General features: G+C 44.4%; 3 protein-coding genes across 8 annotated transcripts; 2 read left to right on the forward strand and 1 right to left on the reverse strand.

Annotated features, from left to right (window-relative positions):
* Positions 1-2,328: 2,328 nt before the first annotated feature.
* Positions 2,329-8,151, reverse strand: fuca2 (alpha-L-fucosidase 2). 4 transcript variants are annotated; one of them, XM_061842953.1, is made up of 6 exons: positions 7,643-8,139; positions 7,317-7,504; positions 6,725-7,064; positions 5,675-5,919; positions 4,520-4,819; positions 2,329-2,778 (listed from the first exon to the last, which is right to left on the reverse strand). In XM_061842953.1, the coding sequence occupies exons 1-6, from the start codon at positions 7,861-7,863 to the stop codon at positions 2,534-2,536; spliced, it is 1,539 nt and encodes a 512-aa protein (XP_061698937.1). In that variant the 5' UTR covers positions 7,864-8,139; the 3' UTR covers positions 2,329-2,533. The 4 variants fall into 4 exon arrangements, with proteins under 4 accessions (XP_061698937.1, XP_061698939.1, XP_061698938.1 ...); XM_061842955.1 differs by having other exon boundaries at positions 2,333-2,778; positions 5,709-5,919; positions 7,643-7,972; XM_061842954.1 differs by lacking the exon at positions 2,329-2,778 and adding an exon at positions 2,795-4,065 and having other exon boundaries at positions 7,643-8,151.
* Positions 7,638-13,228, forward strand: LOC133512896 (putative deoxyribonuclease TATDN3). 3 transcript variants are annotated; one of them, XM_061842959.1, is made up of 11 exons: positions 7,638-7,760; positions 8,259-8,418; positions 8,489-8,521; positions 8,605-8,678; positions 8,745-8,829; positions 8,923-8,985; positions 10,048-10,157; positions 10,227-10,282; positions 11,361-11,473; positions 11,973-12,053; positions 13,029-13,228. In XM_061842959.1, the coding sequence occupies exons 2-11, from the start codon at positions 8,365-8,367 to the stop codon at positions 13,170-13,172; spliced, it is 813 nt and encodes a 270-aa protein (XP_061698943.1). In that variant the 5' UTR covers positions 7,638-7,760; positions 8,259-8,364; the 3' UTR covers positions 13,173-13,228. The 3 variants fall into 3 exon arrangements, with proteins under 3 accessions (XP_061698943.1, XP_061698944.1, XP_061698945.1); XM_061842960.1 differs by having other exon boundaries at positions 11,976-12,053; XM_061842961.1 differs by having other exon boundaries at positions 11,979-12,053.
* Positions 13,229-14,511: 1,283 nt separating this feature from the next.
* Positions 14,512-23,940, forward strand: coq8ab (coenzyme Q8A, genome duplicate b). The gene is made up of 15 exons (XM_061842952.1): positions 14,512-14,849; positions 14,958-15,093; positions 16,453-16,668; positions 16,767-16,833; positions 17,085-17,159; positions 18,265-18,390; positions 18,903-18,988; positions 19,081-19,221; positions 19,827-19,908; positions 20,416-20,509; positions 21,301-21,442; positions 21,689-21,796; positions 21,870-21,935; positions 23,329-23,415; positions 23,484-23,940. The coding sequence occupies exons 2-15, from the start codon at positions 14,980-14,982 to the stop codon at positions 23,769-23,771; spliced, it is 1,692 nt and encodes a 563-aa protein (XP_061698936.1). The 5' UTR covers positions 14,512-14,849; positions 14,958-14,979; the 3' UTR covers positions 23,772-23,940.
* Positions 23,941-24,034: the final 94 nt, after the last annotated feature.

The raw sequence follows: 24,034 nt of genomic DNA on the forward strand, positions 1-24,034 counted from the left end.
GCAACAGAGACTGGCACAATGGCCCCGTTTCCTGTCGGCGTATATAATTACCAGCAAATGTAGGAATTAAGTGTGAGGATGTGGCAGCGTCACGCCAAGCCCAAGATATTCAAATCCCACTTTGAACAGCGCACGTCACGATTGCAATAAAACCAGAAAACGCCGTTCAAAATATACAAAAATATATATATATATATATATATATATATATATATATATATATAAAATGCTATGAATGCACTACGACAATAAGATAGTCGAAAGATAAATTAATTTGAAATAGAATACAAAACTATGAATAGACTGGGGTGAAATGTTTATACAGGATGAGAATTATCAAAGGATTATGATCATATTTATATTTTAATCAGTAAAGACATATAAAGATATTTTGTGACATTATTTAAAAGATAGAATGAATAAATCCTGCAGCACTTATTTTATGTAATTTGCAAAATAGGAAATAAAATGTAAAAATTATACTGCATACTACAATTCTTTTAACATACAAAAATCATATTTTTGTCACTTATATATATATATTTTATTTTTGTATTTATTTATAATACATACACAAATGTACATGTATTTATATATTAGAATAGTCAAATGTGAACATTAAAAATGTTCTTGTGAAAAATCATTCATATAAAATTGTGACATTTTTCAACATTTGATTTTGTTAGATATGAGATTATATATTAATATTGAATATAAAAATGTACAGTATAGACTGACTTAAAATAAATGCTGCAGCACTTATTTTATGTGATTTGCCAAATAGGAAAGAAATATACATAGTATATAAATTTAAAAGGTATACTATATACTAAAATTATTTTAACAACATACAATAATCATATTCTTGTCACTTATATATATTTTAGATTTTTGTATTTATTCATAATTCATACACAAAATGTGCATGTATGTATACATTAAAATAGTCACATGTTGCTTTGAAAAATCATTCAATATAAAATGGTGACTTTTTTCAACATTTATTTTCGTGAAATTATATATGAATATTGAATGTAAAAATGTACAGTACAGATAGCCATATCTGTATATTATTTCGCAGCAGTTTCATACGTATGATCACATCTGGACCTCTGCAAAGGATTATTCGCGTTCAAAATGATGCGATTAAGTCGTACTGTAAATATTCCTCGTGCGGCTTTGTCTGTTGCCGGATCGGCTGTCACGTGCCTGGCTATATATGGGGATTTCCGGCCTCTTGTTGTGGAGGGGGAGCAAAGGGGGGGGGGCATGCATGGACCCGAGAACCCCCCCTTGGTCCCCCTCCTCCCCATCCGCATGTCACGGAAAATTTGCAGAACGGGGACCTCCCCCCGTTAAAAAAAAAAAAAAAAAAAAAAAAAGCGTGCGGCAGCGAGGAGGGAGCAGACACAACGCCCCCCCCCCCCAACCCCCCCGTCCACTGGAGTCACCCTCTCTCAGGTGATAAACAACCTCTCATCCCCCTCCCCCTTTAAGACCTCCCCACCGCTGGCACGACTAATTTCGGCTCGGAAGAAACGATGCGCCCCCCCCCCCCAAAAAAAAAAAAACTAAATAAAAAAAACATGGAAAAAGAGGTGTCGGATGCTTACCAGGTGTTAGACGGCAGCCAGATATCTTCATTGGACCCCCGGGAGGATGGATGCACGAGACGGGGAGGGGGGTGGGGGGTACTGTCCGGGTTGAGAGGAGGGGAAGGGGGGGGGGGAATCTGGGGGGGGTCGCTTTCTTTCCCGAGTCGGCGCGAGATGAGCTCGGAACGTGTCCTCAACGCCTCCTCCTGCGTGTAGTGTAGGAGGAGCCCGCCAGAGGGCGGCAAAGGCAGTTCACAGGGATTGGATTCCAAAAATTTTAACAGCAGCTCTGGATTATTCATAGCCCCTCCTCTAAAAGTGAAAACATCAATAACACCTATTAATATCCCCCCCCTCCTTCCTTATGTAAAAATTAGGGCCACCTCGAAAAGAGCAAATAATGAATTTCGTGGAAAAATTAAAGAGTTCTTTGAGAATTTATGTTTTCAAAAAACGTCTTCGTCTCCATTTTTCGGATGACAAAATATATTGTCAGGATTTGGTCTTTTTTTTTTATATATTCACAAAATTTAGTCACGTCAAGAGTAGGAAGTTGTGTAATTTTTCATAAAAATACTGCTTTTGGGGACAATTACTAGTGATTTGGAGTGGAATATTGCAAGAAAACTATTTTTGCAGATGGAACATATTTTATACATTTTGCGTGTGTTGTGGCTCTCAATAAAAATGTTTTTAAATGAATTTAAAAAGAGCAAAAACATCACAGATTCCCATCTTTTATTTTCATTTAAAGAGGTAAAAAAAAAAAACATTCTACAGAGCCTGACATGAAATTGAAAAACAAAAACTACAATTTTTTGTACATCAATTTAAATAATGTAATTACGAGTATGCCGAAACTTTCTGGTCGTCTTTGTATTTATTTATCTTTTTTTTACTTTGTGCGAACTAAATTGTTGTGTTTTTTTTTTCCAATGTCACGCGGCATTCGGCAGAACCGAGTTTTCGTCTCCTTTGCGGCAGCGGCTCGAGTCGGGTCGAGCGCATCCCGAGCCGGGCGTCGACGTGGTCGCGTTCCTCTCGTTCACTTGGCCCCCGTCAGCCTGAGGGTCCAAGCCCACTGGCAGGGCATCTGGCCGGGGCACAACCGAGGCAGGAAGACCCGGAGACCGCGGGGCGTCGCGGGCTCCCACTGCACGGCCCCGTGACCCAACAGCGCCACCTTGTTTTTTTGTTTTTTTTTTTTTTTCCACACACAGGACAGAAACAGAAACCACGTTTTAAAATGCAATCAGCGACCGTCCGACGACAAGAATCAATGCGGGCGGCCTCGCTTCCCAGAAAACGACGTCTTAATGAGTCAGCGAGCAAAAGATGGCTACTCCATCGCTTTCTGCGCACTCCTGCTTTCGATCACCGACCTTGGGAGTACGTCTAAGCGTGACACGAAGACCGCGTGAGGTGAGTGAGCTTCCTCCAGAGCCATCAAGAAGTGAGAACCTCAGCCTTCAGCCAAGAGACGTAGGTCTCTCCGGCGTGTCCCGGGTCGTCCCCGGGGTCTCTTTCCGGTGGGACGCGCCCGGAACACCTCACCGGGGAGGCGTCCGGATCAGAAGCCCCCAGCCGCCTCGTCTGGCTCCTCTCAATGCGGAGGAGCAGCGGCTCGACACTGAGCCCCTCCCTGATGACCGAGCTTCTTGCCCTATCTCTAAGGGAGAGCCCGGACACCCTGGGGAGGAAACTCATTTCGGCCGTATGTATCCGGGATCTTGTTCTTTCGGTCACGACCCGCAGCTCATGCCCGTCAGTGAGGGTTGGAACGTAGCTCAACTAGTAAATTGAGAGCTTCGCATTTCGGCTTAGCTCCCTCTTCACCACAACGGACCGATACAGTCCGCATCACTGCAGACGCTGCACCGGTCTGTCCGTCGATCTCTCGCTCCGTTCTTCCCTCACTTGTGAACTAGACCCCGAGATACTTGGGCAGGATCTCAACCCCGACCGACCCTTTTCCGGCTGAGGGCCATGGTCTCGGATTTGGAGGTGTTACAACAGCAAACAAAAATATAAAATATACCCGCTATGAATAAAAAATTGCCTCATTTTGACTGAACATTTGGGCCTACTATGGTACTGTTTTCAAAACATTTTTAAATGTATTTAATTTTTGACTCACACGTAAATCGAGCTAACATTCTTAGCAGTGACAAGTTTCATAAAATAAATTCCAAACTTACTAAACCTGCTAAAAATTTTCTATAGAACTTTGGGACCCAAGTTGTATCGAATTTCTATAACAACATTTTTGTTCTGTCAAAAATCACAGCAAAGCTTCTACAGAACAAGTTCTTCTGTACAAATTCTATAGAATTGTCTCTTTCGATAGAATTTCTATAGAAAATTTTTAGCAGGGTAGGGCAACGAATAGCTAAAGCAGGGGCGTCAAACTCATTTCTCTCGCGGGGGCCACGTCGTAGTTCGGGTTTCCCCCTCAGAGGGCCGTTTTTGCCTGTGAAACAATAAAAAAATGTTCAGTCGTCTCGTCGTGTTTCATAATTTAAGAACCAGATTCCGGATCAGAAATCAAGGCTAACGTGTTTGTCGACTATTCATGTTTGGTAGCACAAAAATTCTTGTTAATATCTCAACTCGATCATTTATGATATATTACCATTTTACGGATTTGAACAAGAATCGCGGAAATTGGCTTCGCGGGCCACATAAAATCATGTGGCGGTCCGGATCTGCCCCCCCGGGCCTTGAGTTTGGCACCCGTGAGCTAAAGCATGCACTCATAACGGTAACGACAAAGATATCCAACAGTACAATAATTTTTGGATGAGTGATTGTGGTTAACCAAGGAAATTGCCTACTGGCGTCATTTCCATGCGGGTTGTCGGTGCTAAAACGTCACATTCAAGCGTCGTGTGACGGGCGCGTGCGTGTACCTTTACACATCTTACCTTGTTGTGTCCTAGAGTGAGCTCCGGTTCGCTGAGGAGTAAAGACCCGTCGTCGGGCCACACGAGGAACACGGCGAAGACGGCGTTCTCCCGCGGCCTGGACGTGTACCAGACGGCGGGCGCGGCGGCGTCCTTCTGCGCCCGCCAGGCGCTGCTGTTGTACACCGCCTCGCCGTTCACCCGCAGCCAGCGGCCGACCTGCCGCAGGCGCTCCTCGAAGATGGGCGCGATCCTCCCGTCCGCCGTGGGGCCGACGTTCATCAGCAGGTTGCCGCCGCACGACACGGTCTCCACCAGCGTCTGGGGAGAGACGGGCGTCGAGGTGAAGTCTCGGCAGGGCGGGTCGCCCGCTGTCGGCCGTTTTAGGGGGCGTGCGGGACATTTCTAACTGCCCGACAAATTCGGTCCCCTGCGCCGCTTTCACGTGATTTGAAAAGTCAGCCCTTTGACGCCAGTTAGCATCTGAGCGATTTCTTCACAGTGCCGGGGACCCGGGTTCGATGGTGTAGTGGTACACACCCCCGCCTTTGGTGCGGGAAGCGTGGGATCGAGTCCTGCTCAGTGATGGTGCCGATATCTGCCCTGCGATTGACTGGCGACCAGTTCAGGGTGTAGTCTGCCTTTTGAAGCTCGCTGGGATAGGCTCCAGCCTTACGCAACCTTTGTGAGGACAAGCGGCTTGGATAAAGACACGACTTTGGAGTTTGCATGTTCTCCCCTCCGGGCACTCTGGTTCCCTCCCACACCCCAAAAACACGCAACATTAATTGGACACTCTAAATTGCCCCTAGGTGTGATTGTGAGTCCGGCTGTTTGTCTCAATGTGCGCCGCGATTGGCTGGCAACCGGTTCAGGGTGTACCCCGCCTCATGCCCGTTGACAACTGGGATAAACTACAGCACTCCCTGCGACCCTTGTGAGGCTAAGCGGCTGAGAAAATGGATGGATGCTTATTAAATACATTTTTTGGGGCGGTGGTAGAACAGATAAAGGGCATTTCCATTCATTTCGATGGGGAAAGTTGATTTGAGTTGTCAAAATCATCCAAAAATTCACATTTTTGGGATGTTTCCTGACATTTGCATTAAAAATGGCGCAAAGTTTAAATAACATTTTTTAAAAAAAAGGACAAATAGTCAAGTGATAAAACTGGACCTGCTTGAAAACGGACGGACGGAGGGATATTCACCGCCACGAGCTCCTCGATGGTGAGGTAGTCGGCGAGGGGGGCGTCGCGCCTGTAGCCCCACGACTTCCTGTCGATGGTCATGCAGTTTTCCCACTTGTGCGGCAAAAGGTGACCTGGCTGGTAACGGTCGGCGCACGTGTAGTAGCCGCCGTGTCGGCACATGGAGCCCGAGCCCCACCGGTCGTTCGTCACCACGGTGTCCCGGACTGGACTGTGAGTAAAAAAAATAATAATAATTTTCCCCAAATGTTCTGAACAACGTCAATATTTGCATGGTGGGATTTTTTTTTTTCCCCCCATTCGAGTATTGAGTTAATACTGTATTTATTACACTTTTTAAAAAAATGGAGTCGTCCAGTTCTTTGTGCAGCATATTAAAGTTGTATTTATTTTTCATTAATGTAAACAGCACAGAATACACGTTGAGCTCACAGCACAAAAAATAAGCATCCGCTAACACGCAGGTGTCAAACTCGAGGCCCGGGGGGCCAGATCTGGCCCGCCACGCGATTTCACGTGGCCCGCGAAGGCAAATCATCGGTGTCAAAATCCGTGATTCTTGTGGAAAATACGTCCCGACGTTTGAAATTGTCATATATCATAAATGATAATGTTGAGACGATATCAGCATTTATTGCAGTTGTTGAAAAGCACATTATGCTTGATTTCTGATTCCAAAACGAGTTCATAAATTTCACGTGTAAATATGACGTGATTCGGGTTTTCTGTGGTTTCACCATGACGGCCCTCGGAGGGAAAACGTAGCTACAAAAACGAGTTTCTTCTTCTTCTACGAAAGAGCTGGGAAGCGCCGGCCGGCGGCTGCGACGCATCGCCCCCTGCTGGCCGATTGCTGTTACTACAAGAACGAACACGCTTAAGTGGAGCAAATATGTCGTCCAGTCCAGTCAAAAAATGTTGTGTTGTGTAGTGGGTGGGCCAAAAATAATAATGTTAATAACCGTACATGATATTAATGTCCAATGTCCCTTTTGTTTTGGGAATTAAATATTTACCTGTCATTGTAGAGCCAGGCCAGGAATCCGGTGCTGTTCCAGTACTTGTCCGGCGCGTTCCCGTCGCCGTCCGACCACAGCACGTCGGGCTTGTACGTCCGCACCAGCTCGTAAAGTTCCGGCAAACTCTTGCCGACGGCGAAGCGGTCAGTGGCGAAGCGGTTGGCGGCGTCCTCCAAGAACAGCGGGTGGAACCACTCGAAGAGCGAGTGGTACAGGCCCAGGCGCAGGTCGCCGCGGGCGCGGAGGGCGCTCGCCACCTCCGCCACCAGGTCCCGCTTGGGGCCCACGTCCACCGCGTTCCAGTTCCAGGAGGTCTCCGAGCCCCACAGCGTGAATCCTGGCGGATGACTGACGGCTTAAAATTGCCACGTAGACCGCGTCGGTTATCCAAAATTTGTAGTATTTACATTAAGTCGGGATTTTAGAATCAACTGACTATGCGCTCATGAGCCCGACTTGATCTGTGTTCGTTATGAGTTTTGACGGATTCTAATCATTCAACCGACTGTGTGGATTCTAGCCAGGCTCGACCCACATCGTGCGTTTATCAGCGTTGGGCTTTTCGACGGACGAGACGACGACGCGGCACCTTCGTGGTGTTTGGTGGTCAGCACGATGTACTTGGCGCCCGACGCGGCGAAGATGTCCGTCCATTCTTTGGCGTCAAAGAACTCTGCGGTGAAGCGAGGGGCGAAGTCTTGATACTTGAAGTCCGGCGGGTAATTCCTCCGCATGAAGTCCACGTACGGCTGCAGCTTTTGCCCCCTCCAGTACCACCTGCAGGACAAGACAACCGCCGCTAGGTGTCAGTATTTCTCCGCGTCTTGTCACCCTTCCATCGTCAAAAAGATGACTACGGTACTGCACTGTTGTTTTAATTCATTTGACTTGAATTTCGAGTTCACTGTGCCTCACCAGAACCACTCGCTGCCGAAGCTGGGCACGGAGAAGACGCCCCAGTGGATGAAGATGCCGAACTTGGCCTGGTCGTACCAGTCAGGCAGTGGCCTGGAGTCGATGGACTCCCAGTTGGGTTCGTATTTCGCTTCGGTGAGGCGGGTGGACAGCAGGCAAACGAGGAAAACCATGGCGGTCAAGTATTGCCATTTTCTGTCCAAATCACTTGATGGCTTCATTAAAAGTAGCAAAGTGGAGGAGATGCATCAAAGCGCCCCACTTCCTGTATTTCTTTCTTTACTATTTGTAAACAAGGAAGTAAAATCGGCCTTATATGATGACGTAGGCTGGCGATTATGTTTGAATTAGCTTCCGGTATCAACTAACAAGTCAAACTTCCATTGGAGAGCTGAGCAGTTTATACAACATTTATTGAAACTTTTTCTTATCCGTTCATTTAATTTAGTTATTTTTCCAACTATCAATCTAATGTCAAAAGGATTAGAAGTTAAATTTGAGCCATAAAACGTTTAGCCGTGAACACAAAGTGAACGCGGCGTTGGATGATGACGTTTTGTGCTTGGGTGAGTTTGATTTAAGGCAAGCACGCTTGTGGATACTTTTTTCTTCGCAGACACTAACGGCACCGCCTTCGTGGGAGACTCTTTATACACGCACGGTGTTCGAGATGTACGACGCATGCCCAGTGTCCCGACCTACCCGGATGTTTTGGTCGCACCATGCGCGGCTTCATCGACTGCCACTGTCATATCTCCGCGGGAGATTTTGACAAGGTATAAATCACATTTATTGAGCCTTTTAGTCATTTATCCATTTTAAAATGTCACGTTTGTGTGTTTTTAGGACATAGATGTAGTTATTGAAGACTCCAAACGGGTAAGTTAACCGCTTCTTCACGTCTCTTGGCTCGTTATTGTGTCCATGGTTGCATGATTCATTGTGTTGTTTTGAATTCTCAGGCCGGACTGTTAGCCTTGTTAGCCGTGGCTGAGCATGCCGGGGAATTTGACAAGATCATTGCGTTGTCGCAGAGGTAACTTTAAAAAAAAAATAATCTGTCCATTTCCCTTTTATAGTCTACTAATTTCTTCATATTTAGATTTGCAGGGTTCGTGTTCCCCTGCCTGGGAGTCCACCCCGTCCAGGAAGTGTCCCCAGACCAACACCGAAGTGCTTCTCTCCAGGTTGCCGAGCCGAGATCAACGCTAGCGTAATTCGAGTTGTCGCTGTTGCGTCGACCTCCGAACAACAATTTCCACCTCTTGTCTTGCACGCAGGATCTGGATGCCGCGCTTCCCCTCATCGACAAATATAAAGACCAGCTCGTGGCCATCGGAGAGGTAGTAAATATGAATACAGTGAGCCCTGACCGTGTCTACGGGTGAGGGACAAAGCGCTCCACAAAAATGTGTAAATTGTGGACAGGCCCTCCTTAAAAATGTACAGAATTGCTATCCGTCCAGCCGTTATCTTTGCCACTTATCCTCACGAGGGTCGCAGGGAGTGCTGGAGCCTATCCGAGCTGTCAACATGTAGGAGGCAGGGTACACCCTGAACTGGTCGCCAGCCAATCACAGAGCAGCTGGAGACAAACAGCAATCTCACTCACAATCACACCTATGGGCAATTTAGAGTGTCCAACTAATGTTGTGTGTTTTTTTGGGCTGTGGGAGGAAACCCACGCAGGCACGGGATGAACATGCAAACTCCACACAGGGGGAGCTGGGATCGAACCCGGGTCCTCAGAACTGTGAGGCCAAGGCTTTACCAGTTGCACCACCGTGCTGCCAATGTTGATCATGTAAACCTCAAATTTATCCTCAGCTACAATCCTGAAATACTTTCATATTACTTAAAACTTGTTATAATGTTACCTTTCAAAATAATGGCAGATGATTTTATTTAGAAAAATGCACAGGATGCTGCTTGGAGCCCATAAAAAAACATTTACTATTTTTTTTTAGTCGCTATTTAATTTTGTTTAAATGCTATATGGATATTTCCATTTTTAAAATACATATATAGCGAACCCTCACCTATTTACAGTTGGCTATTCACAAACGAATATGTACGCGTTTTTCCACGCGACTTCTCATCAGCTATTCGCTGAACAACTCACGTATTTCTCCTAAAATGTCACACGATGGCGCTAAAGCTCTGGCGAATGGGAAAGTAGCGATCGGTGTCACGGAAGTAAATGGAAGCGGTAACGTGGCAGAAAGAGCAGGAAGTTTTTGTTACAGAAACGGTACAAAAATTCCGACGTAGGCACGGGCAGGCGCGTTTTTTCAGTGAATAATTTCGATCTTTTACAGAACGTGTTGTGATTTATGAATATTTATAATCCCGCGAGGGGTTGGCTCTATTTGTGACGTGTTTCGCGTTCCCGTGTGTCGTCGCAGGTGGGTTTGGATTTCACACCCAGGTACGTGAGCTGCGAGTCGGACAAAGAGGCCCAGAGGCAGGTTCTGATCCGCCAGGCGCGTCTGGCCAAAGAGCTGGACCTCCCTCTGTGAGTCCGAGTCCCGAAAGACACGTTCAAGCGCATTAAAAACTAATATTGTTTTTTTTCTTTTATTAGAAATGTTCACTCACGTTCGGCGGGTCGGCCCACCATCCAGCTCCTGAAAGACCAAGGTGACATCTCTGCGTCACTTTTGTCACGGACATAATTTCGTTTTTTTTACGTCATGTTCCAACTTCACTTCACACGCAATTGAGCGGCAAATGAAAAGGAAAATGTATTAAGTAAATTTAAAATATTGATTGTAATTACTAACTAATAAATGTAATGCATCACCCTCACATCTTGGACGACCTGACGAGTTTTGTGAAATTAAAAAAGCATGTTGGTGCATATCCTTCTATCCATCTATTTTCTTTGCCGCTTATCCTCACGAGTGTCGTGGAAAGTGCTGGAGCTTACCCCAGCATTCAACGAGCAGGAGGCGGGTTACACCCTGAACTGCTGCCAGCCAATCGCAGGGCACATTGAGATAAACAACAGCCGCGCTCACTATCACACCTATAGGCAATTTAGAGTATCCAATTATCCATCCATTTTCTTCACTGCTTATCCTCACGAGGGTCGCGGGGAATGCTGGATTCTACCCCAGCTGTCAACGGGCAGGAGATGGGGGACACCCTGAAGTGGTTGCCAGCCAATCGCAGGGCACACGGAGACAGACAACAGCTCCACTCACAATCACACCTGTGGGCAATTTAGAGTGTCCAGCTATCCATCCATCTATTTTCTTTGCTGCTTATCCTCACAAAGGTCGCGGGGAGTGCTGGAGCCTATCCCAGCAGTCAACGGGCAGGAGGCGGGCACACCCTGAAGAGGTCGCCAGCCAATCGCAGGGCACATCGAGACAAACAGCCGCACTCGCAATCACACCTATGGGCAATTTAGAGTGTCCAAATTAATATTACATGTTTTTGGGATGTGGGAGGAAAACCGGAGTCCCCGGAAAAAACCCACACAGGCACGGGGAGAACATGCAAACTCCACATAGGAAGGACTGGGATCAAACCCGGGGTCCTCAGAACTGTGAGGCCAACACTTTGCCAGCTGATCCACTGTGCCGCCTATTGGTGCATATTTATATGAAATATGGCAAACGGTGTGAATGAAATAAGTACAGATGCAGCTTCTCTGTAGTAATAGCAATGAAAACGTGCTGTGGTTTTTTTTTTTTTTTTTCGCTCCCCCCAGGTGTGGAAAAGGTCCTCCTGCACGCCTTTGACGGGAGGCCGTCCGTGGCCATGGAGGGCGTCAAGGCGGGCTACTTCTTCTCCATCCCGCCGTCCGTCGTGCGCAGCGAGCAGGTGCGTGCCCGTACGCCCGACGGACGCGTCGTTAGCTACGCCCGCCTCATCTCGGGTCCCTAATGAAGTGACCGGCGGGGGGGGGTGTGCCGGCGCCGAACGCTGACGGGTCCGCGTTGACAAAGTCAATCTCCCGTCAGATAAAGGAAGCCGATTGATGATTTCAGGCAGGTTTCGTGTCACTTTCAGGCCGTCGGGCTCACTCACGGAAACTTCCTGTCGACATTTTTTCCGCCTCAGCTGTAATCTGTGCACTGTTGACGGTGTGTGTGTGTGCTTTTTGATAATCTAATCAAGGCTCAGATTATGACGTGAGCAAAATGAGCAACGCGCCGTGATCCGATTGCCACACGTCGACGCTTGTTCTTGCTGTTGTCCACGTTCACTTTCATTGATTCTTATGGTTGTTTTTGTTTTGTTTTTAATTTTTAAATTTTGATGCTCCATTAAGTAGTGCTGCTCCTTAGGACTAATCTGCTCTGTCCTTGTGTCCGCCAAGAAGCAGAAACTGGTGAAACTGTTGCCCCTGGAGAACATCTGCTTGGAAACCGACTCGCCTGCGCTCGGCCCACAGAAGCAGGTCCAGTTTTCAGCACTTGACTATGTGCTGGTCATTTGTTTCCGCCTCGTGTCCTTTTTTTAAAATTTTATTTCAATTTTGTGCCATTTTTAACGCAAATGTCAGGAAATATCCCAAAAACGTGAATTTTTGAATGATTTTGACAACTCAAATCAACTTTCCCCATTGAAATGAATGGAAATGGCATTAATCCGTTCCAAAACAAACAGCCACACTCACAATCACACCTAGGGGCAATTTGACGTGTCCAATTAATGCATGTTTTTGGGATGTGGGAGCACGCAAGCATGGGGAGAACATGCAACCTCCAATTTCATGTCATGTCATTGTCCAAGTCGCTTATCCTCACAAAGAGTTGCGGAAAGCTGGAGCCTATCCCAGCTAGCTTCGTGCGAATGGTGGACTACACCCTGAACTGGTCGCCAGTCAGTCGCAGGGCAAATATCGACACCATCGCTGAGCGGGAATCGATCCCACGCTGCCTGCACCAAAGGCAGGCGAGGCGTTTGTACCACTACACCATCGGTGACCCTTCTGTACTTTGTGCTGGCCATTTGTGTCCGCCTCATGTCCTTTTTTTTTTTTTTTAATTTTATTTTAATTTTGAGACATTTGTAATGCTAATGTCAGGAAACATCCCAAAAATGTGAATTTTTGGATGATTTTGACAACTCAAATCAGCTTTCCCCATTGAATTGAATGGAAATGGCATTAATCTGTTCCACCCCGCCCCCAAAAAATCAATTAATCAGCATAAAAGCAGTGTATACTTATATACTTTTATCAAAACAATGGTAATAATTATATAGAATGAAAAAGTGTTCAATCGTTTGAACATCGCGATTTAATGCTGCAATTCACTTCATTGTGGCGCTCCTTGTCGTGTGCCCATCATAATAGTTATGTTAGTTTATATAAAATCATCTCTCGCATATTTGCTGACAGTTTTTCGCTGCATTTTTTTGGGTCACGCAGGTGAGGAACGAGCCCAAGAACGCGGCGGTGTCGGCCGAGTACATCAGCGTGGCGAAAGGGGTGTCGGTGGAGGAGGTGATGCGGGTGACCTCGCGCAACGCACTCCGACTCTTCCCCAAGTTGAAGTCGGCCGTCAAATTGTGACCGGCGGCGTTTGGAGTCGCGCAGTCCATTAAACGGCCACTGGAGGGCAAACTTTGTGTCATTTGTTGAATGATTTATTTTTGTACCAGATGCCATAATTTCAAATTCATTTCCAACATTCATTTTTAAAGTCTTTAGCTATGTAGTAGTGTTGTAACCTCCGACTCAATCGTTCCTTGTTATGATATATATACACAATACTAAAAGACATTTTGGAGATCACTTTAGTTCATCAATTTTTATTTTTTTTTTATATTTGTACCAAGAGGAAATGTTACATTTTACAGTGAAAATTTTGGAACTAACTATATCCAATTTACCTTATATGCAAAAATATTGACTTTAACTTTGAGCTTACTCAAAAAAAAAAAACACTTTTAAAACAAAATGAGGTAGTTTTCTTTTTTTTGAACATAAAATTTACTTTAAATATAATTAATATATATAATATAATTAATTTAATTATGATCTTATGTCTTGTTATGAAGGTTTTGAGAAAGACTTCAACTTTAACTGCAGTACAAAAAAGATAGTACAGGTAAAAAGTACGTTTGTCAACCTAATATAATTTTCTATGCATATATTTTTTAGGTGGCACGGTGTTGGCCTCACAGTTCCAAGGTTCCAGGTTCGAGCCCGGCCTTCAGTGTGGAGATTGCATGTTCTCCCCGTGGCTGCGTGGGTTTTCGTCCGGGTGGGCACTCCGGTTTCCTCCCACATCCCAAAAGTAGCCAACATTAATTGGAGACTCTAAATTGGCCCGAGATGTGATAGTGGGTGTGGCTGTTTGTCTCGATGTGCCCTGCGATTGGCTGGCGACCAATTCAGAGTGTAACCCCGTCTCCTGCCCGTTGACAACTGGGATAGGCTCCAGCACTCCCCGCGACCCTCGTGAGGATAGGTGGCAAAGAAAATGCATGGATGGATTGATGTTTGTTCAATAGAGTTTTGACGCTGGAACAGATTAATGCCATTTCCATTTATTTCAATAGGAAAAGTTGATTTGAGTTGGATGTATTTTTTTTTTATTCATTTTATGAGCGTTTTGTTGGGAAACCTAACTTGAAAAGCACTCATTTCAAAATGCAAAACAAACATTTTCAATCATATTACTGTATAGTGTTCCACCAATTACGTCACTGTTTTGTTGTTTTTAATTGGTGAAGTCAGTGTTGGATGTTTATCTCTGCTTTAATCACCACAGAATTCCCTAAAAGTAAATAGCGAATGTTTTTTTTTTTTTATCGAATATTGGCGTTTATTTCCCAATTTCACACACAAAAGAAGCCCCCCGGGCCGTTTCTTGCTAAGTTTGTGCTGTGGAAATGCGGATGCCCCTTTTCCGCACGTCTTGAACACATCACGCGTGTCCACTTTAGGGACCGCCTCTTCCTCGGACACGTCACCAGTCGCGCAGCCCACGGCGAGCAGCCGTTTGTCTTCCTTGAGGCGTCGAGTGACAAAAAAAAAACGCTCCCGCGCGGCCTCCGCCTCGTTTTAGGTGAACTTTACCTCAGTCGCGAGCGGCCCACCCCGCCCGCCGCTTGACCGTCCACCCCCGGGGGGGTTCCGGCGGCTTTCTCGGCTAGAAAAGTGTCGTCCTTGAGGCGGAGGGGGCGACGACGTCGAGTCAGATGAAGGTGAAGCGCTCCCGGGCGCGTGTTCCAAACATCTGCGGTGAGTTTTACGACCATTTTTTTTTTTTTTTAAATTGGCCTCATTCATTCATTGTTTGTCTTTTAAAGAGATTAAAAGTCGTTGACGAGGTTTGGCTGCGCGTTCCAGGTGCGAGCGGCGGGCGGGCACCATGACAGGAGACGCGGTGGTGCGCACTGGGCTGGCGTGGATCAAGCAGGCGGTGGGCCGGGTCACGGCGGGAAGCGTGGCCGGCGGAGGGAGCTTCCATGCCGGGTCGGCGAGGGTGAGTCCTGCCGCTTCCTCCACAACAACAATAGACAACTGTGGCCAGCTGCTGCAAATGATGATAAACGAAATTGATATAATGTCTCAATTTATATTTGTAAACAGATCCTAGGGAAAGTTTTGTGACTTTTCAGAGGTTTTCATGTATTCAGATTTTTTGATAGCCATTTTGTTTTGGGGGGGGGGCGGTTGAAAATGGGGCCTGCGAATATGAATGTCGGCACATTGCTTGAACCCAACTGGACTCTTCTGGTTGTCTTCAAGATGTTTTCCACTTCTCATCTGAGCGGGCGCCATCACTTTGTGCAACAAGGCTGAGTCGGGAAAAGACTGACTAAGCTTCGTTGAATTTTGCTCAGATGAGACTGATTAAAAAAAAAATAATAAACATATGTATCTTTTGTCTAACGTAGCCGTAAATAACAAAGCTACACAGAAATAAAACGACACTTTTGTTCACATTCGAACTGGGACTGCTGCACATGAATTTGGGATTTGTCCACCAGATGGCGCTCGTTTTACTTATTCAAAGCATGCAGCAGTGTACAGTGAATACTCAATTCTCGAACAAATCGGTTTTCAAACGAAAATTTTTTTTTTTTTTTTTTTGCTTCTGTTTTCTAACAAAAATCGATACTCGAACGCACGTGAAAAAAAACCCGTAAATAACATAACGCACGCCGCCTGACCAGCTGACCCATGACGCACTTTGTTATTGTGTATCACGCAGCCTCTGTATTCAAACCTGTCCCGGTATCGACATTTACTGACTGTTTTTTCTTCCTACTGAGGACTTTACCCCCCCAATCATGGTTCAAGTTCTTTGGGAAAAGAAACAGAGTCGCTACAGATACGGCAATGCGCTCCTACCCTACTCTACTACTAAAGCATGCATTTTAAGCAAAAAAATAAATACATTTCTGAAATTATTTTATTATAGAAAGTATTTAAACTATACATGTATTTCTACTATGCAGTTTATGATCAGGAAAACCTTAAAAAAAAAAAAAAAAAAAGCTTTAAAAAGCCAAATTTTTCGGCTTGGAACGCATTATTTCTTTTTCTATTGATTGCAATGGGAAATGTCGATTTGGTTTTCGAACAAATTACTTCTCGGATTGTTTTCCGGAACAGATTGTGGTCGAGAACCGAGCTTGTACTGGAGTTCATCTCACGACAGAATTGGGAACTGCGAGTCGCTATTGGAGACTGTTATGAACAAATTCAGTATATTACCTTTGATTATGTTTCAGGTCGGGTTGTGTGAAATAACATAGAGACGATATGAAAAGTATTTTAGTTTTTTGGTCAAATTTTTAATTTTTTTTTTTTTATGAACCAAATTTTCATCTTTCAGGAGACGTTGCGCAAACGGCAGGATTTCCGCGGCTATTCCTCCCTCGCCGGCAGGCCCGACGACGGAGGCGAGGCCCGCGGAACCGGCGCCGAGCGGCCCGGCTGGCGCCCGGCGCGCGGCCCCCGCCGGGCGCTGACGCAGGGCAAGCTGACGGCGGAGGACCTGGACAAAGCGAGAAGCGCCAAGAAAGCTCAGCCCAAGCCCTACAAGCAAGCGGTACGCGCCGTCCACTTTTACTCGTTTGACGACTTCGTACGTTGTTCGTCTTCCTCCACGTTGAGATTATTATAATTTTTTTTTCTTTTGCGTTTCAGCTGAGTGAGAACGCACGAGAGAGGAAAGTGCCGGTCACCCGGATCGGACGCCTGATGAGTTTCGGAGGTGCGTCCGCTCGAACTATCGTTCATGTGTCTTGATTGCTCAAGGGAGGCGTTTATTTGCTTTACATTGGCGATGAGTATACCACAGGAAATATGTTTTTGCTTTTTTTAAACAGAAATTACAACAATTTTCCATTCATTGCAATGGGAAAAGCTTTGCGATGCAAAGTGTTTTGAGCTTGTGCTCACGTAGGGAATTCAACCAGCACCTCCAGCCGCTGCCGTTTATGTCGTTCTCCGGTCTTTTGACAGGCTTGGCGGTTGGGCTTGGCCTCGGCGCCATCGCGGAAGTGGCCAAGAAGACGTTCAACCCTCAACACAAACAAGGTAGTGGAAAGGAGCCGTTTTTATTGGCTGATAAAGAGTTTAAAGGTCAAGTGTCATCCCTATAAACTCTCTAAAATAGATATTGAAATGAAAAATACATATAACATTCTTCGCTTCAATGTCTATACGAACAAATAAATATGAGCATAGAGCGCGTCATCCATGCGCAAAGTAAATGGTCGCCATGTTGGCTGCATCTTCTGTCCGTGACATCACACCGCGACATTCGCCATTGAAAACACGTTGTGGCCCCGACTCTGGGACACGGAAGCTCTTTTCAAAGAAGAGAACATCTCACAATCGAGTGAAGTGACAGGGGCGATATAACCCTTTCGAACCATATTTAGATGATATGCGGATCACGGCCAAACCGCATGCAGCCAAACCACCTCCCGAAGCCGTGATCGGCGGAAACAGTGCTGTGTACGCACCCGACTGTCGTGTGGAACCCACGGCGCTCTCATCCTTTGCACCCGTGCAATCCATTTTTCACGACGAAGCGGCTCTTTTTGAAAAGTATGAAGAATGAATCCATCTTCCCGAGCGTTCGAACAATATCCAGCAAAACAACGAGCTGGCACGATGGAACAAAGAGCTACCTTCCACCGGGTAGAGACAGACGAGACCACCTGAGTGGGCGTCTGCTACTGATGTCACTTCCTGCTTCTTCTCGAAAACAAATCCCTCGAGAGGATTTCCATGGCGAAAGTTACAAAATATATACGTATATACCTCAAAATCATAATTTGTGGTGGGGAAAAAAACGGATGGGTCCATACCAGCTGCCTTTATGACATACTAAAAATTATGCATTTCATGACAGTGGACCTTTAACTTCCTTTGTTTATGTAGATTGATTTAATAATCCGTGCATTGTTTTTTTTTTATAAAATGTAATGAGGCCACCAAACTTGGCGTGATAAAAGTTATTAGCACCTTTAGCTTCAAAGCAAAAATGATAGACTATTGATACCAAATTTATAATATATTATGTATATAATTTATGATGTAATACCAAATTTCATGTTGCTCTGTCAAACTATTTTAAGGGGTTGGATAAAAAATAATAAATTAAAAAAAATTTTTGTTTTTTTTGGAATTTCAGGCATTAAAAAGTCGGTCCTGGACTCCAACGCCTTCCTGTCCGAAGCCAACGCCGAGAGGATCGTGCGGACGCTGTGCAAAGTTCGGGGGGCTGCGCTGAAACTGGGACAGATGCTCAGCATCCAAGGTGGGGGTCACGAGTCGGGCCCCGATTTCTCCCAATTCTTTGGGACCGTAAACCGGTTCAAAACTTGGTTCAATGCGCATGTGTGACTAAACTCTGATGAGGCGCCAAAGGTTCTGGCGTCAAGTCAGACGGACTGAAAAAGATCTCGTGATGTCATCTGCTTAAAATAGGCCGCGCACAATCAGCGGCGCTTTTAATTTTTTTTTTGTTGGTCGTCAAAGTCAAAGAGCCCGCCCGCTCTGTTGGTTCCGTCGTCGCCTGTCGCAAATCCGGGAAAAACAAAAACTGTACGGCTAAAGGAAAACCCCCTGAGGTAATCACGCAGATTATTTTTTTGTTTTCATTCGGTAGCAATTTGACCAATTTTCTAGTTTGAGGCCTAAAATGGCCGCTCGAAATCAAAATGGCAGACTTTCTGCGGCTGAATCATTTCGAATCCCCGGAAGGCGCCGGTGGTCCCGTGTCGCAACGCAAACGTGAACTTTCTTCTCCTCCCCCCCCCCCCGCCGCAGACGACGCCTTCATCAACCCTCAGCTGGCCAAAATCTTCGAGCGGGTCCGCCAGAGCGCCGACTTCATGCCCACCAAACAGATGACGGTAAAGCGACGATCCGGTAATCGGCGGGCGCGTAGTTTGCGGGGGGACGCGCGTGACCCCGACTGCCTCGTCGTCGTCGTCGTGGTCCGCAGAAGGCGATCGGCGCCGACCTGGGCCCGGACTGGCGCCAGCGGCTGGAGTACTTCGAGGAGAAGCCGTTTGCCGCCGCCTCCATCGGTCAAGTGCATCTGGCCAGGCTGAAAGACGGAAGAGACGTCGCCATGAAAATTCAGGTGGGAGACGCGTGCGCGCTTCTGCTGAAATACATAAAATATGTTTTCGGAGAAGGTTCTGGATTCAGAGCACAAACGTAACACCAGGAAACTGAAAAAGTACATCAAAATGCGTTTTCATTTGTTGTAGTTGCATCACATAAACAAGAAACATCTGGAGTATTATTTTTATTTAAAAAATGAATGATAGATTATAACAACTTTTTTTATACATTTTATTTATTTTTTAATTTTATTATTTCTTACAAGAGATTTTTTAAAATACATTTTTAACTAAAAACAAAGGATTTTTTTTCTTTGTATTTAAAAAAAAATAGTTTAAAAATGTTTTGTGCACGGGGCTTATTTTTATTTGTCTGATGAACAAATATTTTAACTTTGCGCCAAAATTTTTAAAAAATGTAAAAAAAATTTAAATAACATTGTTTTCCTATTCATGTTGTATATTTAGTTTTATTGGGGGGAAAAATGGATTTGCTGTCAGTGACCCCCCCCCCCCCCCCACACACACACACACAACACACACACACAAGTGGTTCGTGTGCTTAACAATCTACACAAAAGTTAGCAATTTTTCAAATGAAATAATTTCTTTTTTTCTGCAGTATCCTGGCGTGTCCAAGAGTATCGACAGCGACGTGAACAACATCATGGCGGCGCTCAGCTTAAGCAACGCGTTGCCTGAAGGTAAAAACTTGGTTGACAAGCGACGCGGCTGCAAGAATATTTTCATTTTTCTTTGTTTGTTTTTTTTTCCATGAACAAACAAGAATCTGAAAAAACAAAAATGTTATGTTGGTTTTAGGTTTTTTTTTCTTCTTGTTTTTGCTTTTCTGATCATTTTTTTTTAGTTAATGTTTTGATCTTGGGAACAATTTTGTGTGTGTTTGTATGTATATATAATTGTGTGTGTGTGTGTGTGTGTGTGTGTGTATATATATATATATAATATATATATATATATATATATATATATATATATATATATGAGATGGAGAGAAACTACATAAGGATACAAAAAAAATCTATATTAGTTGTTTACATTTCTGTCCAGACTCTTTTTTTTTTTTTTTTTTTTTTTTTTTGATCCAAAAAGAGTAAAAATCCTGTTTTTCTCCACCCCAGAACAATCCATTTTTTAATTTTTTTTAATTTTTTAAACCAACCATTTTTTTGTGTGTATCGTTTTTTCAGGTCTGTTCCCCGAGCATCTGATTCAGGTCATGAGCAGAGAGCTGGCGCTGGAATGCGATTATGTCAAAGAGGCCAAATCTTGCACAAAGTTCCAGTGAGTCATTCATATTTTTTTTTTTTTTTGACATCATATCAACGATGCTATTTGTTCTGCTTCTATGCCACTGCATCATATCTCTTTCTATATTATTTACGTTATTGCTTCATATCTAACTCCATTTGTTCCGCTTCTATGGAACGACACAATGCTGCTTAACTGTACGTTTTTACTTTTTATTTAAAGGGGGAAAAAAAACACAAAATGATTACCAAATTATATTTTGTGTGCTTAAAAAGTGCACTGTGATAAACAAGTTGAGGATGCTCAGTGGCATTTACTTATTCAAATTACCATTATTATTATACATTTTTATCAGGGGGAAAAATGAAATATTTGGTATCACTATTTATTTAAAATACAACTTTAGATATTTTAAGGCTGTATGGGGAAAAAATCTGGAAGAACAAAAATATTTTTTGTGGGTCCTTTACATTTTCCAAAAATATATTGTTACAAATACTTAAATAAATGACAAATAATAATGTTTTAAATATTTTGTCACTCAAAAAAACTAATTAAAAATATTTACTCCCTCCCCCAAAAAAATTCAACACAGTATGTGTAATTTATTATTTTTGCTACATAGACTACCATAAATTGTTAGTCCCAATACAGAAACAAACACGTGTAACGAGGACTCGCATAGGAAATACTTTTATGTGAAATTTTAAATGGCGAAACGTCACACGACCCCCCCGCCCCCCACCCCACAAATGATTAAGTCTCGCTAGGGTCACCTGGTGGCAGATGCTTGAATTAGTTTTTATATTTCTGCTTCCTGTCAGAGAGCTGCTTAAGGACCACCCGTTCTTCTACGTGCCCGACGTCATCGAGGAGCTGAGCGGCCGCCGCGTGCTCACCACCACGTTGGTGTCCGGCTTCCCGCTGGACCGGGCCGTCGACCTCCCCCAGGAACTCAGGAACGAGGTCGACACACTCGCGTCCCAATTCATAGTCACCATTTACATTTATTTTTTTGGGGGGGGGGGCCACAAGCGTGTCAGTCAGTTGAGGAACTTCATTTAGGCAAAAAGTAGTGCTTTGTCGCCATCTGGTGGCCTCCAAGACAAACCTGCTCAGGGTTATTTTCCCCACAAATTCTCACCTGTAAAATCGTGGAAATAACAATAACGGTCTTTTTTTTTTTTTTTTTTTTTTTTGCCGCCCTGGCAGATTTGCGAGCAAATCCTGATCTTGTGCCTGAGGGAACTTTTCGAGTTTCGCTTCATGCAGACCGATCCCAACTGGTCCAACTTCTTCTACGACCCGGACAAGCACAAGGTCCACGTGGCTCTCACTCGATCCCCCGTCGGTTTGGGTCGTGTGATTTACAATGACGAAATTGTGTCAACAGGTGGCGCTGTTGGATTTTGGCGCCACCAGGGATTTTGACAAAAGCTTCACTGACATCTACATCGAGGTGAGGAGACGTCTTGACGCGTCCGCGATGAGGCGAGCGGGTTCATTTTCAGCAAGTTTTCAGAATTTGCATCATTGAAAAAAAATACTCAGAACAATCACCCATAATTTTTTATTTAATGTAAAAAAATGAGAAATATTCTCTCTCAAATGTTTATATTTTTATTTTAAAAATAACCATTTGCATTGGGGGGGATAAAAAAATATAAAAAGTTAAATGTTAGAATAAATAAATAAAAATTTATTTAATAAAATACTAAATAATTAAAATAAATGTTAGAATAAAAAAACCCTAAAAAATGTTGTACATTTTTAAACCCCTGCAAAAACAAATATTTCTTGTTTCAGATTTTTTTTGAAATGTGAATCTAAAAGAAAAATGTTCTCGTTTTTAAATTTACTTTTTAAAAATGTATGATGAACAGAAATTCATTACCATAAAAAAAAAATTGGAAACTTAAAGGTTTTGTTATAAACAAAAAATCTGAAAAACAGATTTTTGACACAAAAGGCCCCGCAAAATTCCATTTTTCCAGACTAACAGTAAAACAAAACAAAAAAAGTATATGAACATGCAAAACGTACTAAATTGAAATTTTGAAGTTAAAAACTTTTGTTTGGAAAGTATAGAAAAATAGTGAGAAAAATCCTCAAATTTGTGAGGATACCAAATCATCTTTTCCTTTCGACTTGTCCCGTTAGGGGTTGCCACAGTGTGTCATCTTAAAATGAACGCATATTTGTCCGCCATCCAAGTACTAACCAGGGCCAAACCCGCTTAGCTTCCGAGATCTGACGAGATCGGGCGCTCTCAGCGTAGCGTGGCCGTAAGCCTTGAGGATACCCGCACTTACCTACGTACCTACCTCGCTAAATGGAAATTAAAATGTAGCATAATTCCCGACCTACAGAGCGCACCTGGTTACAAGCCTCACCAAGTACATTTGTAAAGGAAATACCATTTGGTACGTACATACGCCGTGTGTAAAAGCCGCAAGCGCCCACATTGAAACACGAGATATTTACGAAGAAAGACGTAAGATAGAAAGAGTTTAAAGCTAAAGCTAGCACTAACAAATAAATCTTACCGATAAATATCACTGAGACACGCCAGTAACACAGCGGCAACGCGTCAGCACAGCGCTAACAGGGCCGGTAAAAGTCGCTTCCTCGGCACATATATTCCACAGGCGTCATTCTTACCTTTTCCGCTCGAGCGCCCCCATGTGGTCGTTTAAAAAAAAAATACACAAATTAGCCACATCGCATAAACCGCAGGGTTGAAAGCGTGTGGGGGGGGAAAAAAAGTCACGGCTTGTAGGCAGGAAATTATGGTACTTTTTTTTTTTTTTTTTTTTTTTGGTAAACTGAATTGTTAATTTTGCTGACTGCAGGTTATCAACGCAGCCGCAAACCAAAACCGAGACGAAGTCCTGCGGCGATCCCGAGACATGAAATTCCTCACCGGATTTGAATCGAAGGTAGGTCGAGGGGAGGGGGGGGAGGGGGCAATAAAAGAGTGAAAAATGTTTTCTTCTTGGTCTGCAAGGCGATGGAGAGCGCCCACGTGGACGCCGTGATGATCCTGGGCGAGGCCTTCTCGTCGACGGTGCCGTTCGACTTCGGCGCCCAGAGCACCACGGAGCGCATCCACCGCCTCATCCCGGTGATGCTCCGCGAACGGCTCACGCCGCCGCCCGAGGAGACGTACTCGCTGCACCGCAAGATGGGCGGCTCCTTTCTGGTCTGTTCCAAGCTCAAGGCCCGGGTGGCCTGCGGGGACATGTTCCGAGACGCCTACGCGCGATACTGGCGGGACGGACGGCCCGCCGCTTGAAGCCATTTTCCCCCCCGCCACAATTTTCACACGCACAATTGATTGATTGATTGCCGCCAAACGTGGCCTTGATGTGGATTATTTCACATACTTCTGCCTTATTATGGGATGACAAAGGTGCATGAATGCTTTAAATTAATAAAGTGTCAGTTTATTTGTACAAAAATGATTGACGGATTCCTTTTCATTCACCGTGAAAAAAAAAAAAATATATATATATATATTAGCATTACAATGAACTTTCTGGATACTATTTTCATCTG

This window comes from Syngnathoides biaculeatus, chromosome 15 (genome assembly GCF_019802595.1).
Source record: "Syngnathoides biaculeatus isolate LvHL_M chromosome 15, ASM1980259v1, whole genome shotgun sequence".
NCBI lineage: Eukaryota > Metazoa > Chordata > Actinopteri > Syngnathiformes > Syngnathidae > Syngnathoides > Syngnathoides biaculeatus.

Coding starts and splice junctions, on each gene's coding strand:
- fuca2 (XM_061842953.1), bottom strand. CDS start 7,863: ATGAAGCCATCAAGTGATTTGGACAGAAAATGGCAATACTTGACCGCC. Junction 7,505..7,642: donor TTCGGCAGCGAGTGGTTCTG/GTGAGGCACAGT, acceptor CTTGTCCTGCAG/GTGGTACTGGAGGGGGCAAA. Junction 4,820..5,674: donor GTCCGTCCGTTTTCAAGCAG/GTCCAGTTTTAT, acceptor GTCTCTCCCCAG/ACGCTGGTGGAGACCGTGTC.
- LOC133512896 (XM_061842959.1), top strand. CDS start 8,365: ATGCGCGGCTTCATCGACTGCCACTGTCATATCTCCGCGGGAGATTTT. Junction 8,522..8,604: donor TTATTGAAGACTCCAAACGG/GTAAGTTAACCG, acceptor TTGAATTCTCAG/GCCGGACTGTTAGCCTTGTT. Junction 8,679..8,744: donor ATCATTGCGTTGTCGCAGAG/GTAACTTTAAAA, acceptor CTTCATATTTAG/ATTTGCAGGGTTCGTGTTCC.
- coq8ab (XM_061842952.1), top strand. CDS start 14,980: ATGACAGGAGACGCGGTGGTGCGCACTGGGCTGGCGTGGATCAAGCAG. Junction 16,669..16,766: donor CCAAGCCCTACAAGCAAGCG/GTACGCGCCGTC, acceptor TTTGCGTTTCAG/CTGAGTGAGAACGCACGAGA. Junction 21,797..21,869: donor ACGACCCGGACAAGCACAAG/GTCCACGTGGCT, acceptor TTGTGTCAACAG/GTGGCGCTGTTGGATTTTGG.